Source organism: Plasmodium knowlesi (genome assembly GCF_000006355.2).
Source record: "Plasmodium knowlesi strain H genome assembly, chromosome: 9".
Classification (NCBI taxonomy): Eukaryota; Apicomplexa; class Aconoidasida; order Haemosporida; family Plasmodiidae; genus Plasmodium; species Plasmodium knowlesi.
The window spans coordinates 1,421,175-1,439,377 of NC_011910.2; the positions used below are offsets into that span (position 1 = coordinate 1,421,175).

Genomic DNA, 18,203 nt, shown 5'->3' on the forward strand with positions numbered 1-18,203 from the left:
CCTTAGAAATGAATGAAAAGAGAGAAAACAAAATGAAGTGAAAAAGAAATAAAAAAAAATATATATATATATGTGTGCCATACACATTCCAAATGCGAAGAATTGCGTGGGAAGGGAGGAACAGGGAATGGCTGTAATTGTGGAGGGGAATTATTTTGGTGCTACTTTGTAGTGCTTCCCCTTTGGCCTATTCATACCAGCGGCACTAATTTAACAGCCTCGATTTGTGGAACGCCGGAGGGCTTAACCAAATGATCGGTGAACAGTGACACTTTTAAGGAAAAAAAAAAAAAAAAAAAAAAAAATTACAAACCGAAAATGGAAAAGGAACCTTATGTGCAGTATACTAATGGGTGGAAAAAAAAAAAAAAAAAAAAAAAAATGAAGGAACCAGTATGCTACACGCATATGTGAAGTCAAACAAGTACATGTGTTAATCCTTGCTTGGTAGAAATATCTGCATTCCCTTATATGTACACACGTGCAGACTATTAGAAAATTGGGGGAAACACAAAGGAGTTGAGAAGGAAAGGTACCCCCCAAGAAGGGACTAGGAAAACTTGGCATAATTTAGGATTAATTTTATTCGTAATATAATATCCTACTAGCGCACGCCGAGACGGGAGGAAAAACCACCGATTAAGAGCCGTAATCAATCGTATGGTCTACTTTAAGATGAACATGGAGTGACCGATGCAAAAAAAAAAAACAAACGAAGAACCATGACGTAAAAGATAATTAGCAAAACGGTTACTGCTACTCCTGCAGAAATACAGCTAATTCGTATGTGTGCCAATACGGGTGCAGCGAAAACATCACCCGTCTGTAACATGGGTAAAGTAATTAACCAAATGCAGTCGTGTTAGTACGCCCTTGTGGAAAAACAAATTGCGCAAATGTGTGCGTGTAAGGTGGTACCTGGGGGTCTGCCTTACACGGCGTTCTGTGGGGCAAAAACCCATCAATAAGCACATGCATACGTAAATGCAAACCTTTGATAGCCGTGGAACGATTCACCCCCCCCTCTACCTTCTCTGGTTCATCCTTCCTGCAACTAAATGGTGAACGGTTAATCCTTCCAAAAAGGTAGAATATCATTTTGGTCCTTTATCTCCCAGGAAGGAAAAAAAAAAAAGTGCCACAAGCCATGTTCTTGTAACCCCCCAACGGGAGACGTAAAATTGGAAACGCCGTTCACACGTGTTAACATATTTGTACAATTCGCTCGTATAAACATGTGGAAGGGATGTAAAAACAAAAAATATATAAAATTAAATAAAAAAACAAATAAAAAATTAAATAAAAAAAAAAATAAATAAAACAAATAAAAAAACAAATGGTCCCCACAGTTTAACACTACTCAATAAACGCTGACTACTTTTCGTTAAGATGGAATAAAAGAAAAAATTGGGTTTCCATTTTTCGCGCTTCGTTCATGGCATACCTACTATATACGTGTGGCCTATTTCCAAAAGTGACGAACTCGTCCCCCTGCTTTTATGCGATTACGACGTCGCTTCGCCATTTTTGCAAGGGATGTTCCAGATTTTTTTTTTTATGTTCGCTTTGGGCAAAGTATGCATTATGAAAAATGCAACAACATCATTTACGGGAAGAGCGTGCTCTTTATATTAGTGCAAATGGGCATAAATTGGATAATGTAAAAATATCTCTGTTCATTTTGAGATGCGATAAAACTGTGATAATATTCTATGCATTTTTAAAAAGGGTGCGACGTTACAAATTCTGTTCCGGAAATTATATGCTCCGTTTTTATTACCCCCTTTCAGTCATAGCTTATCCGAAGAGTGAGGCGAAAATGAAAACGTTGCCCTGAAGCGGAACTCAAAAAGAAAAGGAGCTAGATGCGCACCATAATACACGTACATATGAGAATGCATGTACGTTTAAAATAATCCCGACAAGGTTAAAAAAAAAAAAAAAAGAAAAAGAAAAGAAATATTGAAGGAAGAAAAAAATTAAACCACATTTAAATCCAAAGTTGACACCAAAGTTAACCTTATTTTTCCATTGGCATTTTCCTTACATGTATAATTAATGCCTACATACTTTGCCGCAACCGTGCCAGGTAAATTAATTTTTGAATACCCGGGCACAAATGGGGTTAGGCATATTTTTTCCCCGTCATTTTTTGCAAACATGTATGGTTATCCTTGGTTATGCCAATTTTTGAGTTACTCGACTGGCGAGTTTAATTTCTTTCCCAACCAGGGAGGTTCCCCGCGTGAATAGCGCTGCTTCTGCAGGTCAGAATATTTTTTTGGTATTTTTGCAACTTTCACAAGACCATTTTTTCTACATTTCCGGTAACCGCTTTAGGTGGAAATTTTATTCGCTCAGAACGTATGCACTTATAATACGCTACGGGGGGGGGAAGGTCACTAATTTTTTTTTGGTCTTTGACCCCTCATAGCGCATATTTGAAGAGTTGGGCCTAAACCAGGTATAGGCTAATCCGGTGAATTGAGAACAAACTAACCGAAGAGGGATCAAATAGTAGGGAGCGGAAGGGTACTCCTCCCGACGCGCATAAAAAGTTAATCCACGTGTTCCAGCGGATAGGCTTATACCCACCTCGCCAACTGCGCAACAAGAACAACAGCAGTAACCATAACAACTTGGAGAGACATCGTCTCCAGCCCCATGTGCGGTGACGCATAGGACAAATGGATAAGTTTAAAAAATGCAAAAGGAAAAATTTGGGGAGTTTGAAGAAGACGAAGAGTTTTATTAAAAAAAAAAAAGACCGTTCGCACGTGAGTAGTAAGGGGAACAGCGCCACGAAGGACTTAATCACAAACGTAATTATAAAATATGTGAACCAGAGGAAATATGAAAAGCAAAAAAATGGAGAAAACTTGGAAAATGAACACTATAGGGAATTGTTTGCAGACGAAAATGCAAGCGAAATATTGAAGGAACGATTATTTGGGAAAAAAGAAATTGGAGAGATAGATATCCTTAAAAATTGCCTCCTCTTTAATGAAAAAAATGAACTTCTCCAAAAAATAAGTTACACAATTCTATATGATGTTATAAAAAAATGTATAGACCACGAGCATGTTTTGATGAAGGTGGAAGAATTAGGATTCACAGCTGAAAATATAAGAGACAAAAATGACGAACATGTGAACATAAGCGCCAAGTACAAAGCTGAAGTTTTTTTTCTGTACATATATAAGAATTTAAAAGCTATAAAAATTACAAAAAATTTTCAACTGCTCTGTAAATTTATGAGTGTGATGAAATTTGTGACGAATATAATGCCCTATATGTACAAGGTAAAATTTTTATTTTCACTTTGCTCTATTTTTAATATATACCAGAAGGAGTGTGAGAACAATAAGGTGCAGCCAACGGTGTTGGGCATCAACAAAAGGGGGGGTCACAAACAGGGCGATAATGGAGCCACACAGAATGACACCCTTTTTGTCAATTCGGATGAGGAAGACGAATTTTTCCATCTCTTTTTTGAGCTCCTGAATGAGTTAATAAATCTGAATGAGAATTATAACACATATGATGATTACTACCAGATGTTTAATTTCTTCATCTTGAGGTGGATATTAGTCTATTTCCAAAATAAGCACCCTTTTTTTGCCAAGGGGAAGATGGTGCATTCTTTGTCCAAGGTGAAGTACGTCATGCTTTTATTCACGCTGTTGAAGAAGCTACACGAAAGTGCAAACGATATGGCGGATCGGGAGAGGAAGCTCAGAGAAGGAGGTGGAAATGCTCTAAGTGGGGCCCATATGGGGATGAATAATCAAGGTGCAGAGGTAGAGTATATTACTTACAACCAAATGGAAGAAGAAAATACAAATGCGCTTCTTTTTCCGAATGACCAGCCGACCTTCTTTAAACACGGAGCGTCCCACCCAAGTGAAGCAACCCTTTTAGACATGTTGCACCAGAATGAAAATTTAAAAAATGAAAAAATAAAAAATAAAAAAGACGAAATAAAAACCATGTTGGAGAGCTTTTATGATAAGGTGGATTTGCGCATGGAAAGGGGGTTCAAAGAAGTGAAGGATACCATGAATACTCTAACGCAGAGTGTATTTATGACGGCATACAGCTTAATCTGCAGCATGCATATCGTGCATAGACACATCGCATTGCTGCATTTTTCTTTTAATTTTTTAAAAATGAAAGTTTTTGAGTATTCCTACTTTATAATTTTTAATGCATTCCAATTGCTTAACAAATTATTAACAGTCCAGAATTTTGCCATTCATCCGATGATCTTTTTGGCCACCCAAGAAGTTTTCACCTTTTACGAAAACGTTGTCATTAATTTGTATAAGGGAAAAAGTGACTCTCAGGAGGAGTTTTATCAATTTTGCGAAAAGTTCAATTCCAAGCACAGTGGAGTCTATTCAGCCATTTTGAAAAGAATTTGGAGCTTGTACATGCTCATAATTTCGGATGAATATGTTACAAAGGAGAAAGGAGGAGGAACCCCCAGTGAGGAGAACACTCATTTTATCCTTAACAAGATAGAAGAACAATCTTACACACCACAAGATAGCAATAAATTAACAACTGTGTTAAGGATCACCGATTTAGACTTCCCACCAGAGTACAAAATTATCATCCTCAAATCTGCAGATGAGACATACAAAAATTGCCTGACGAATTGTCTATCTAAGATATTCCGCATACTAAGCTTCAGCACCTTTTTCGAAGAATATTTTTTTTTCTCCAGCAGAGAGTTGCTATCTAAGGATGTCTTTATACTAAACAGAGTTTTAAAAGATACTAACAAAACGTATTATGGAGGAAATTTCAAATTCCTGATAAATTTTTTCTACCCTTTACTTATGCATTTCATCGATTTGTATGAAAAGGAAGAAGAGTACAGCATTAAGAAGAAGTGCTTTTTAAGTTATATAAAAAATATATTGGTCCATTTTTCGCGGGCATTAAATGACTGTATCAATTTGTACTACTTCCTATCTACCAACCTGGAAGACTTATACATATTAGTAACCAAGTTCACCAATTGTAACGACTTCTACTTGTTACCATTGTTTGTTAACTTTTTCGAAAATTTTTATTTGTCCACTCTAAAGGCGAATGGTCAAGGAGCGCAGTGGTCCCCCCAAAGTGCAGATAATGACAAAGAGAGGAAAGATATTAAATGCAAATATAGCCTCTTAAATTTAGAGAAAAATAATTTCTTCTTAAATAACATATCCGACAATTTGCTGAAGATATTTTTGCCAAGATTTATATCCATAGTGACGTCTCATTATGAGCAGAAGTTTGCCAACGTTGGTTTGCAGTCGAGTGATAATAGGGCCAGTGTATCCATGGTCATTGAAAGCTTCTCAAATTTGTTACACGTTTCTTTACATTTTTCTTCCGACGCAAATTTGAGTGAAGTTTTAAATTTGCTGGAACAGCTTATCCTAAGGAACGAAATTGAGAAGGAAATTTATTCCCTCATTAGCATAATCATTGTGTTGAAAATTTTGACTCCATTTTTTACCTATGAAGAGCTTACTCTCTGCTCTTTGTATTATCAGAAGTTGCTGGATATGGTGGGCCAACTGATCAGTAGGAAAATTTCCACAACGGGGGCAATTATCGGCTTGAAGGGAAAAAGAGCGGACGGAGGGCGCCGCCTCCAAGGGGAAAAACGTACAGGAGGAGACAATCACCAATTAGGAAGCGCAGAACACAGTTGTTACGTCAATCCCATCAATGTAAATACAAATGTTCAGTTTGAACTTCCAACCCAGGTGAATGGAGAAATGTGCGAAATTGGAATGAGTAGTCAAAATGACCTTGCGGCGCTGAGAAATAATGGAAACTATGGCAACTTGATGGAAAATAACTGCGTTAGCGCCCCAGGTGAAGATGCGCCTCATGAGAAGGCTAACCATTGTGAAGAGACATACATCTCTGCGTGTAACAAACCCAGACGAAATTCCAAGAAATCCAAGCAAAGGGGAAACAAGGACCAAAATGGTATTGGTAAGAAGGGAAAAATTAAAGGCCTCATTAAGAAGGAAAAGCGAAAAGACAATTCAGCACAAAAGGAAAAGGCAAGAAGAACAAAAATTACAAAAGAGTTAAAAATGGACATAGAAAAATACAAATTTGTGAGGATCCTTATATATGACAATGTTGCGGCGCTGTTTAAATATTTCGGTAATATTTTTTCAAAAAAAAATATTTCCAGTGGTGGTGGGGTCAGTAAGAATATGGGCCACACGGCCAGTGGGACATTCGAGACCGTGCAAAATGGCATGCACCCCATGAGCAAAAACGAGATGCTCATTCTTAGCAACATATATATGAACGGCAAAGTGGTTCAGAACAAGCTCCCCATTATGATAACAAAGGAGAACATCCTTCCGTTTTTCGACAGCCTGGACCACTATAATATAAATAAATATATTAAGAAGTTTTACGTGTATTTAAATGGCCTAACGTTTTATCTAAAAGAAGGGAAACTTCTCGATAGGGATTACTGCCATGAATTATTTTTTGAAATTCTGCCCCTCATAATGAAGGCCTTATTTTATATCAACAAAAAGTTTACCACCAAGTTGAGGAGAAATAGCCTCTTCGAACATATAATCCAGTTGGGATCATCAAATTTGAAGACATTATTTCTGCACGTGACACCGGGTTTGTTGGTGGAAGAAACAAGTTGCAAGAAGATAGCCATCTACCTTCTCTACTTGCTTGTAAGAAGGTACAAAATTGAGTATGGGGACCAGGTTCAGTTATTCAGTGTATGCGTGGCCTTATCGAACAATAGTGAAAAGAGCCTATTAAAAATTTTCGTAAAATTTTTGCTAACATGTGTGCAACATTTTAGAAAAGAGGTTGTCCTAGGGGATATTACAGAGCTCATGAATCTCCTTAATACCATTGCACAAATGAAGAAGGGGGTTAACTACCTCATTGAGAAATTTCTATATTTATTATATCACATTGTAAGCGAATCCGAACAAGGAACTGAACACAAGGAGAAACCATACGATGTAATTATGAAGTACTTGTCCAAGGCGAATAGGAAAATATTCAACAAAATGGTACAGAAGAAAGGGCTCCTCGATAGTGGAAGTGGGAGCGATAGATGCAATGATGATGATGGTGTGCGTAGAAGGGGAATGACGAACAATCAGGGAAGAGACAAACTGAAAAGCAGAAGTGCGCACACAGCGGCGACCTCATCAGACGAAGGGTCGTCCGTCATGTCTTATGCCATGTCGGAAGATGATGCGTTGTCTGAATCGAGCGGAGCAAGTACCTACAACCATGATGAGCGTGAGGAGGGAGCAGCTCTGCAAAACAAAGGAAGAAACAAACGCGGTAAAAAAAATACGAACCAGACGAACAGGCGTAATATGAAGGGAAAAAATCAGAACAGCAGTTTAAGCACGTTTTTTGATAATTTAAAAAGCATGCGGGGACAGAAGGAGACTAACTATATCAAAAACGCCGTGGACAACATACTGCAGAGTCAAAATAAAAAAAAAAAAAAAAAAAAAAAGAGAGAGAAAGGGAAAGAGGAAGAAACCAATTTCAAAATGAACAGAAACGTAAGTGATGTACTCAACAACTTGGGAACTTCCCTTTTTAAGAGCAAAGCAAAATTTAACATCCCCTTTTCGAATGAAAAGGAAATAAACGACTTATTTGGCGAACAGTATTTCGTTAAGCGAGGTTTGAGGAAGGAAAAGAGGAAGGCAAGTGGAGGAGGAAGTCAGCCTATCCACCCTAACTCCGACTATGACAATAGCGATGGTGATGAAGACAAGGGAGATGATGCAAATGTAGAAGTAGGTTTAGATGGAAAGATAATTATCCACACGCCAAATGCAAATTCGCAGAATGCTAGAAATAAAAAGAAAGACGATGCAATTAGCAAAAAGTATAACGCGTTGAGTGAGAAGCAAAACATGCATGCCAAAATGAAGTTACACAACAGAGCGAAAAATAAAAAAAAAACGAACAACTTTGTCACAGCAGATAAAAAGGCATACACATCGAAGAAAGGAAAGGGGGACATCATCAAAAAGGACAAACTACTTCCATACTCGTATGTTGAGTTGAAGCCAATTATGACCAAAGACAAATTTAGGACGAAAACGATGCACGCATTTCGATCAATTAAAAATAATTCCAAAAGGAGGGCAAAGAAGGGGAAAAAGTGAAGGAGTACCATATCCCTGGAGTGGGCCCCATAAATGCGTTACACCTTTTTATGTGCATTTTTCGCGGCCACGCGGTTGGGCTCTACGCAAGGGAGGAAAGGCACAGCAAATTAGCCTTGTTGGTAAAGCTGGAGAGGAAGGAATAAAATTGGCACGTCGCTTTTTACACCCGTCGGTCGCTCCCTTGGGTATGCTCAAAACATGGACCTACCAAACTTGCTGCTCATTTCCACTACCACCACCATCCTCTCCTTTTTTATTGTGTTTGTGTACTTGCGCTCAGCATTATTTTTCATTCTACATATTTTTTCCACTCATTATGCATGTCGCTTTTTTTTTTCGACCTCTATGCATTCCCTTTTTCAATCCATGAAATAGTGAAAACTGTATGTGAGGAAATTCTTTATTTTATGAGTGAAAAAGGATGAGGCAAATTTGTTCCTCTTATTAACTCTTGTACAATTTGAAAATAAAAACACAAGTAACATTTCCTTTTCCCTTTTTTTTTTTTTTTTTTTTTTTTTTTAATACATTTTGTTTTCAACGAATGTATGGACGGTCGTCCTCTCGGGGGAAAACGTTGCCCAACTGACACACTTAAAAGTGGGGCCAGGAGGCAACATAGAAAGTACCCAATCGGAGAAGGGTTCATCGGGAGTAAGAAATAAAATTCTTGCGTGAATGGGGCCATGCATGTATGCAATCACGCGTGTATGCACCACGCGCTAATTCTGTGGTACTAATAAATTGCACTTGAAGATTAAGCAGATTTTTTTTTTTGTCCTGCCATGTTGCATTTGTTTGTTCGCATGCTTGCTTTTTTCCCTTTTTGCCTTTTTTTGCCTTTTTCACATTTTTACCATTTCCCCCCCTTTTTTTTTTTTTTCTCTCTTTTTTCTTTCCCTATTATTGCGCTCGTCCGTTTTTAACACCAAGGGGGAGAATTGCCGAAAATGCTGGGGCGTTACACGGAAAAGGGGTGGAAAAAAAATGGTAAAAGCTCCATTCTCGTTCTGTAGGGGTACGCAAAAAGTGTATCGTGCTGTAAAGCAAATCAACGTTACGCCAAGGAGCGCAACGTAAAGTAACCTACTGCAGACGCGGATGTGCACACTGCGCTCAGTGGGACGGACGAATTTGTAAAACGGCGAACCGCTTGAGACTACCAAAAAGGGATTATACACACTCGCAAATACCCACCAAGGAGTAACGCCAAGTACATGGAGTAAGTACTACTTCCCATTTAATATGAATTTACTGTACGCGTTTATCGCTGAGTTGCATGTGCAAGTGCACGCATGAGAATTAGCAAGATCCCAAAGAGAACAACGCTAAGGCGTATCTCCTCACAAAGGTAACCCCTACAGGAATTTGCCATTACCATTCGATTGAGGAGCTTTTTCCCCCCTAATGGTGCACATGCAGGAAAAGGCTTTTTGTACATATATCTACACGTAGGAGCATGCAATATTTTTCAATGCCCCTTCATGTGTGCACTTGTACAAAATTGTGAAAACGTTTAACCATATGAAAAAATGCTGAAAAAGACACTAGATGAAAATACGGGGGCGTGTAACCATCCCCCCCAGAAGGCGAGGTCCAAATCTGTTTCCATCTTCTCTTTTTTTAAAAAAAAGAAGAAAAAAAAAAACAATTCCAATGGCAGCGTGATTTCCACAAGCAACGACTCTTTTGAACTTACCCTCGGAGAGGGGAACAGAAAGGAACGGAACGGTAAAGGCTTAAGGAAAAAACAAAATATGATGGATGAAGAATCCGTGATAGAGGATGGAAAGGCAAAATGCAAAGACAACGGCGCAAACACAACACATAGCGAATACACACAAAATTACAATCAATATCAAGTGATGAAGGATTCTCATGAAAAAAAGAAAAGAGAAAGCTTTTTCCAAAAAATTAATATATTACAAAAATTTAAAAATTACAAAAAAAAAAATGCCACCAGTACATTTCACGCGGGTCCTAACGCAAGCTCAGTATCAGCTGACGATGAAGACAGCGAGGAAGAAACGAGAAACTTAAGCAAAAAGGAAAGTAATAGCCATGTGGACTACACAAGAATGTACACCAATTTGAAGAAGAACAAAGGCTACAACATAAAAGGCGAAATAAACAGCTTGAAGCACAAGGCTCAAATGCTTCGAAATAGCATTTATTCTAATGGAAAAAAAAAAGCAGATAAAGGAAAGTTAATCCATAAAAATGTGAACTGCAGTAGTGAAATTATTCTTCAAGCAGACGAGAGAGATTCTTCTTCCTGTGAGGCAAACTCGCTATTAACAAATTTTAAAATGAAAAGTAGCAAATTGAAATTTGATGAAGAGGACTCAGTGGAACAAATGGGCAAGTGGGGTAGGACGCAAAAGGTGGAAAGAGAGTACATCTTCGATAGGAGCTCAGACGTCGAAGTATGGGATGAGGGTGCTTTAAGTGACCAGGTGAAGTATGTCCAGGGGAATAATATTGACGAGCAAGAGGGATTCAACTCCAACAACAATGTGATTGATTTTAACGAATACGCTTATGAGGGGAAGAGAGAAGACGAAGCTTATTTGGCTGAACGGAGCGGGGTGGAAAGCGTAACTGATGAGAGGAAAGTTGTCAGAATTATTGGAGCAAGGGGTGAACACCTTGAACAAGATGAACGTAATGATTGCCACAAGGGGGGTGCCAATATGGATCGCAATGTATGCCACACTGAGAGGGAGCCCAAACGAACAAGTGAATTCTCCTTCTCAGGAAATAATATAGAATTGGTGCGAAAAGTGCAGTCAAACATAAACGATAACGTGAGGACGATTAATAACTACGTGTTGTATAGTAACCATATGGGGGGTGCAAATTTAGAGGGCCATAGCAGAACGGAGGTAACAACTACCCAAGAGGGGGAAATATTAACTAGCAAAGAAATAGTAACTACCACTCATTATGATAAACACACGGTGAATGAAGACATACAGAAGGGATGCAATATATCGAAAGGGCACAATGATGACCATCACGCACAAGGGAAAAATGCATTAGAGTGTATTCTAATCAATAAGGAAGAAAATTTAGCACAGAAGGAAATGATAATAAAGTTAATGTATAACAATAATGGTATTTATTTTAACAAAGATGAAAATGAGGCAATCGGTATTCCTTCAAGACGTGCCAAAACGGCTAAGGTTCCGTCATACGATAAAGTGAATTCCCTTCCGTATGACAGCAAATCTGTAAATGTAAGCAGAAATGGAAGCACACAATTGCATCCCATTCGGCAAAAAATCACATATGAGAAGGTGATGGATCAGACAAATGGTAAGGATAAATTTGCTAGCGTGTGCAATGAAGGTACACATAAAATTTTAAGCAGTCCAAGGGATAGTAGGGGGCATTACTGGGGAGGTAAATCTCAAGGCAGTGTACCAAGAAGGGATACCCATTGTTTGGGAAACCTCCAGGAAAAGCGTAACAACGGAAATGCTAAGGAAGAAAAAGAAGAAAAAACACACCAAAATGGAACCATAAATGGGAAAATGGAAGGAGGAAAAAAAGACAACATAATTAATAAGTATCTTATTGACCCATTATATAATTTATTTGTTCATCCCAAGGAAGAAACGGATGACCCACCCTTCCAACACAATAAGGTTAATTTGTTACCCCCCCAGGGGGGAAAAACGTACACCAACGAATTGCAAAAAACGTACAAAGCCTTGTATGATATATATGACGCCTCATATGCACATGGTGTACAATACAAAGCACATCCAAACACAGATGGAAGGATGAACGTGATGCATCGTGCATTCAATCGAAATATGGGCGGCAACACAGAAGTGGGTTCCTCCATAGAAAATAGGGGAATTACCCTGAATAACAAAATTGATGGGAGCAAAATATATATGTGTCCCCTAAATAGAAGCAAATCCATGAATAAGGAAAATGCATCACCCTTTGAGCATATTCAAAAGGAAGCCTCTAATTTGAGAGTCCAAAATATCCAACACGGTTATCTAAATAAGGCTAGTTTGTATGATACACATTTTAATACATTTCATTTGAAGGGGGAGAGAAGAGAACCCACGTTCAAGGGAAGAGACAATGGAAACTTCCTCAACATGAATGGAATTGCCAACTGTTATAATGGCCCCATTAAAAACATGTACAGCCATCTGGATCACAAGTTTGTAAGAGGGAGTTACTACCCCCGCCAGGAATGTCTCGCAAGTAAATTTATGGGAAGAAGTTACACTTTCTGTAAAGAGAGCCAAGGGTGTAGTGGCTTCCCATTGGGGAGGCAGCTAATTGGCCTTATGAAAAAGTCCTGTACATTTCATGGGTATCAGAAGGGCGCCCATGAGGATGCACAACCACGTGGGTATTCAGGATTTCCCCACACGATAAGCCCTATGATGAGCCCTACCGTAAAAGGCGTGGAAAATCCCATGACCATCCCCATAGCAACCCCCAAGGTGCACACACTGCACAACTATAGAACGTACTGCCCAAATGTCGGCGAACAATCCCACCCGCGCTGGAACCAAGAATGTATCGTAAATAATGGCGAAAATAATTTAGCACAAAATGGGAACCCTGTTAAGTGCCCCCAATGGAATCCAACTAATGTAGGAACATCCCTTTCAAACAAAGGAATTGCCAATAACTGGAGGCAAAATAGCAGGAATATTAGACACGCCGAACAGGTTAACAGAGGCGGCCCTTATGCACAGAATACTAAACAGATGCCAAGCCAAAATATTAGAAATTGTACCCCTTTTCAGTGTATGATATACGGAGAGGGGAGACCAAATGGCAGCAGAAACGATTACATGAGTAGCAACTTCTACACCCCCGTGGACAGATTAAAAAATGAAAATTTAAGAAGACTACAGAGCTATTCATCCAAGTCGAAGGCGCCTATGTGCCTCTCAAAAAGCCAAGGGCATGGGGCAATACAGTCAAACATGCTCGATGGGGATAACAACGGCGGCGTGATGAAACGGGCAAAGAGTTTAAACCCAGCGAGGTCTTCTTCTGCCCACCCCTGCGAGTTGGATATATATCAAGAGTGCTACGTACAGAATGAGGAAGCACATGAATTTTTAAATAAAAACACAAATGACAACAACGTGGGAGGAGATCATAACTGTATGCAGAGCCATAGAATAGAAGACATATCCCCCCGTGATGCCAATAGGAGTTCTGATAGCTGCGTCTCTGGTAAAAAAAATTTAGCGCATGACTGGATAAAACCACCATCGATTGCTCACAACAGCAGTGTTAATATTCGTGGCAATTTATCCAGGGGTGATTCCCAATTAAGGGAAAACAAACAAACCTTTTTTAGGAGCAATACATCGAATGAACTCATCCGTGAGAATTACGCAGTTGAGGGCCCCACGTTTGAGGGAAAAGACAAGATGAACCATCCCCCAGGTAGCCATTCAAATAACGATGAAGATATTGAAGTCTATGCTGTTAGTCTGGAGCAGGACGGGGAAAACAGTGTGTTTGAGGTGGACCATGAAAATGGAGAAGTTGTTAATTTGGATAAGGACCTCTATGAGAATTTCACAAATGAGGAAGAGACTCACCAAAGGAACGACAGTAGCGGTCATCAGAGTAGCACTGAAAAGGTGGTTAGTTGTGATGGGAAGTGGGACACTCCATCTGTTTATTTCCCGTATGAGGGGGAAGAGCCTTTATGGACTGCCCACAACCCTAATGTAGAAAATAGTCCCTCTGAGGATGAATACAACTGTGAAAATGGCACCAGCAGTAGCTGTTCAGATTTTATATCGGAGAAGAGACCAGAAAAGGTGAACCACCATCCTATTTGCACCGTCGTGCGGCACAATTTTAGGACACAAGAAGGAATGGAAAGTCGAGAGAGTTTACAGTCCTCAGTCGATAATTATCTACACAATTATCTCATTCATAGTGAGCAAAAGAAAATACTTAATGGTAAGGGGAAAGACACGAAATGGACCCACGCCTGTGATGAAAAAAAAAATGACAGCGTTTCATATGCCCGTACCAAATGTGATGGGGGATCTAAAACGGAATTATCACTCTATAAGGAAACTTATAATTCCAAGGAGAGGGATATGAAGTTGAAAAAATTAACAAATAAGAAAAATTCTCAAAGTGGGAAGGTGAACCCTAATTCGGCGAAGAGTAAAATATTGCCAAATGGTCGGAGGGCATATGAAGAAAAGAAAAAAAAAGAAGGCGTTGTGAAAAAGGGCAACAGTGCTCTAGCTACAAGTTTGAAAAAGAAAAAAAAGGATCCCTTAAGTGGAACCGCAAATGAAAGTAAAGTGATCAGACAAGTTACTCCAACAAGGAAGGCACCACCAAGTATCTCCCCCTCAAAGAGGAGCAAAAGTAAACCCACTTCTAAAAATACAAACAGGCACCATGGAAGTGAAAGTACAAAACACTTTAACATAGTAAACACTGTGGAGGAATCTGTACAGGTTAATTACAACATGGGGGGAAATAAAATTAATTACAAGAAGGAAAGCATCGTAAGTTCCAGCAACTCGGTATGTATTGTGAACAAGTTAGAAGATGAAGTGATGAAAATGAGGACGAGGAAAAGGGTCGGACAAATAAAAAGTAAGAATAAAGATTCAAAAGTGGGTGAAGCTTATTCCAGTACATCCATTCAACGGGAAGATTGTAACTTTGTGGGGTCTTTTTCGAACAGTTCCGTTCCACTATGGTCAGACTGCAAATTCGTGGGGTCCTTTTCCAGCATGTCTATCAAGAGGGAAAACTGTAGTATTGAAAAGCGTTATGCATACTCGGGTGAGGCACCCTTGCATATAAATGGAGCCCCGCGGATTGGAAGTATCCCCAGGAGGTCAGCTAGCGCAAGGGACAGTGTAAAGAAGGTGAAAATGATAAGAAAAAATAGAAAACATTCGGAGGGGAAGCAAGGAAAGAAGGCCACTGGAACATCATCAACGCGTGTGCAAATTAAAAAAAACGAAACTGCAGAAAAAAAAAAAAAGAAAAAAAAAAAAAAAAACACTTGCACAGAACGGAGAAACGAATCAGCCATGGGATCAGTCGTCGACTTAGCCGGCACGGGGGAGGAAAATTCAAGCATAAGGAGGGAACCCCTCTGGGGCCCAAAGAAGGATACGGAAAAGGGAAACACAGTTAACGCCTTTATTAAGAGCAACCGAATGATTCTGCAGATAGAGAGTGCAAACAGTAATTCCATGTCGAAGGAAAACCTGAATAATGAAAAGGGGGATTCACTAAATAGCGAAAGTGATGATAAGTACATTTCACGAAAAACGGGCATGGAACAGACGTCGTCAAAAGGTATTTTCTATGAACAAATTAAACAAATGAATTATATATTAAGCAATAAGAACAACAACAATTTTTTAAATCGAATAAATTTAAACCATCTAATAGCAATTGAAAAGACATTTATCAATAGAAATGTGCTCATAAACAAAAATGTAATTACCCTTAGCACCAGGAGTACAAAGGAAGGGAAGACCAAAAGGGGAAGTAGTCCACATGAAGGCATTCTCTATGACAACAATTTCAGCATCGTCTATTTAGAGAAGGATATTATTTACTTGAAGAAAATTTTTTTAAAAAAAATTCTGTCCATATTATTAAGTCAGGCTTCCTCATTTAGGGAAATAAAAATAACTATTCTGTTGTTATATTTTTTTGTTTCTTTGGAGGAAAGCAGAGTTATATCTCCCAGTGTGTATCCCCTCAGCCTAATTAATTCTTTAATACAAAAGTTCAACTTGAAAGTGCGCAAGAAGTTAAAACGGGTTGATGAAGTAGAAGGTGCCATGCCTGACACTTTTGCTCCGGCGGGTGTGCAGAGCGATACATCGAAAAAGGGGCACTACGATTGCCTCTACATTTGCGACGGGAAGAACTACCTATGCGTGAATGACAACTCTCTCCCGGGGAAAACGTGCAAAACCAAAATTAAGCTGAACAACCTCATCGGCTATTATCACTACATCAACTTGAACAGGTTGACGTACTATCTGGAGCGGGTCAGTAGCGCTTGCGCCAGGGCAGCAAAATAAAGTGTCCCACGTGTCGGATGTGCCGCTCTGGTGCCACGTCGCTTCATCACTAGTATGTGTTGTTCTCACACCCTTTTTTTTGCAACATTTTTTTAAGTTTTCCGTAAAAGGAAGTTGCAACGATATGTGCACATCTATCGTGCGATCGGTGGTTCACAGGAAAAAAAAAAAAAAAATGTGCCAACAATGGGTATTGAATGAACACATTGATGAAGGCGGGAGAAGTTTCCAAAGAAGGAGGGTCTAATTCGATCAATTAATTTTTTTTTTTTAATTTGCTTATTTACGAAGGAATACTGTTAAGAGGGGGATGAGGGAGGGTTCCCTTGGGCGACTTACCACCATTTGGCGTGTTTTCCCGAGAGTTTCTTCCCCAATTAGTTGCTCCAAAAGGAGTTCACATGGACACACGAACGCTCACGTCTTCCTGCTTCGGAACACCCCCTTCTTCATTCCCCATGAGTTATGCTCCCCCTTCTTAACTCGTTGCATGCCGTACGTTTTGTTCAAATTATACTTTAGCATTAAGCCAAACTTCGTATCCAGATAGTTCGTCTACAAGGATGAAATAGGTGGGGGTGGGATGGTTGTATAGTTTGTACACTTGCCTCCTTAAAACGGAGTACACAGTGTGTAGAACTACATGACGAATATACACATGGTAGCATTAGCATATAAGTGTATATAGACGTATAAAAAATAAAAGGGGAAAACCTTGTCCAATTTTTCTTCCATTTTTTTAAATCCCTCCTTAATCTTATCCATACTGGCTTGCTGCAAGAGCGAAAAAACGTTGGCATGCTATACTTGGTACACATATATGTTAGGTGTAAAATAACGCACTCATTGTATTAAACATATTAATCACATTAATGGCATTTTTTTTTTTTGCGCCATAATGTGTTACCCACTAACACACGCTTATATATGCGTTTCCCCTTTTCTCTAATTACCAATATTTTGAAGTCCAGATAATTTAGAAACATCAATGGCCTCTTGGCAAAATCACACACGCAGAGGACCGTCTCTGAGGGAATTTTCTCATTATTAGCGTTCAGCTACGGAGAGGAAGGAAAAATAGGGGAGGGAATGTGTAACATAGAGTCAAATTACGAAAGTGGGGAAAACTGTTTGGCAAAGCATAACGGTTATCATAATAAAGATGCACAATCAGAAAAACGGTATCAGAATGATAGGAGTAAAAGTGATGGGGAAATTAACCAGTGGCTTGATCGTGTTGCTCATTTCGTTGTCAAAAGTGGGGTCCCTCTTAAATGCGTTGAAAATGAAAAATTGTTTCCCATAGGGTTCAATCTGCGGATCCAGCGAAAAGTACAAAAATATAAAAAATTTGCAAAAAAAAAAAAAAAAAAAAAAAAAAAAAAAAAAAAAGGTGATAGACATCGAATGGTGTTATTTTCTTCTACCGGATGTATCGCCGAGCATTCCTGAGGGGGCCAATTGAATCTTCTCATTCGGTTGTAAATCAGCTCTACATGGAGGTGCAGGCGAAAAGCAGATAAAGGTGTACAAATATACGTATATCCGTGCACATTTATATGGACGACAGGGAGAGGGCGCTTTTCCCCCATGTGGCAAAACACAAAAGGGTTTTCTTTTCCCAATTTTAAAAAAACTTCCAAAGTCCTGAAGAGGAATTCGTTCTTACTTTTATGCACATTCAAACGAAAAGTGTTGTGTCTGACCCCTGTTACATTTTTGATAGACGACATTTTTTCTTTTTATATTCAATGTATGATTTTTTTTTTTTTTTTTTTTATTTGAAGGAGTCTCTATAAAAAAAGCTGTGGCTCATTTTGGGTGTGCCTTCCGAAAAGGAAGAAATGGTATTGCCTCTTTTTCGTAGCAAACATCGATGTGTGGAACAACGTGGGGCAAAAGGTTCCTGCGCTGATTAACC

General features: G+C 39.1%; 3 protein-coding genes across 3 annotated transcripts; 2 read left to right on the forward strand and 1 right to left on the reverse strand.

Annotated features, from left to right (window-relative positions):
- Positions 1 to 2,687: 2,687 nt before the first annotated feature.
- Positions 2,688 to 8,198, forward strand: PKNH_0932400 (conserved Plasmodium protein, unknown function; the record flags this gene model as incomplete). Its single annotated transcript, XM_002259313.1, has 1 exon — positions 2,688 to 8,198. The coding sequence occupies one exon, from the start codon at positions 2,688 to 2,690 to the stop codon at positions 8,196 to 8,198; it is 5,511 nt and encodes a 1,836-aa protein (XP_002259349.1).
- Positions 8,199 to 9,733: 1,535 nt separating this feature from the next.
- Positions 9,734 to 16,282, forward strand: PKNH_0932500 (conserved Plasmodium protein, unknown function; the record flags this gene model as incomplete). The annotated part of the gene is made up of 1 exon (XM_002259314.1): positions 9,734 to 16,282. The coding sequence occupies one exon, from the start codon at positions 9,734 to 9,736 to the stop codon at positions 16,280 to 16,282; it is 6,549 nt and encodes a 2,182-aa protein (XP_002259350.1).
- Positions 16,283 to 16,699: 417 nt separating this feature from the next.
- Positions 16,700 to 18,015, reverse strand: PKNH_0932600 (conserved protein, unknown function; the record flags this gene model as incomplete). Its single annotated transcript, XM_002259315.1, has 6 exons — positions 16,700 to 16,837; positions 16,997 to 17,056; positions 17,236 to 17,340; positions 17,504 to 17,596; positions 17,710 to 17,774; positions 17,952 to 18,015. 6 exons carry the CDS (start codon positions 18,013 to 18,015, stop codon positions 16,700 to 16,702), a joined length of 525 nt encoding a protein of 174 aa, XP_002259351.1.
- Positions 18,016 to 18,203: the final 188 nt, after the last annotated feature.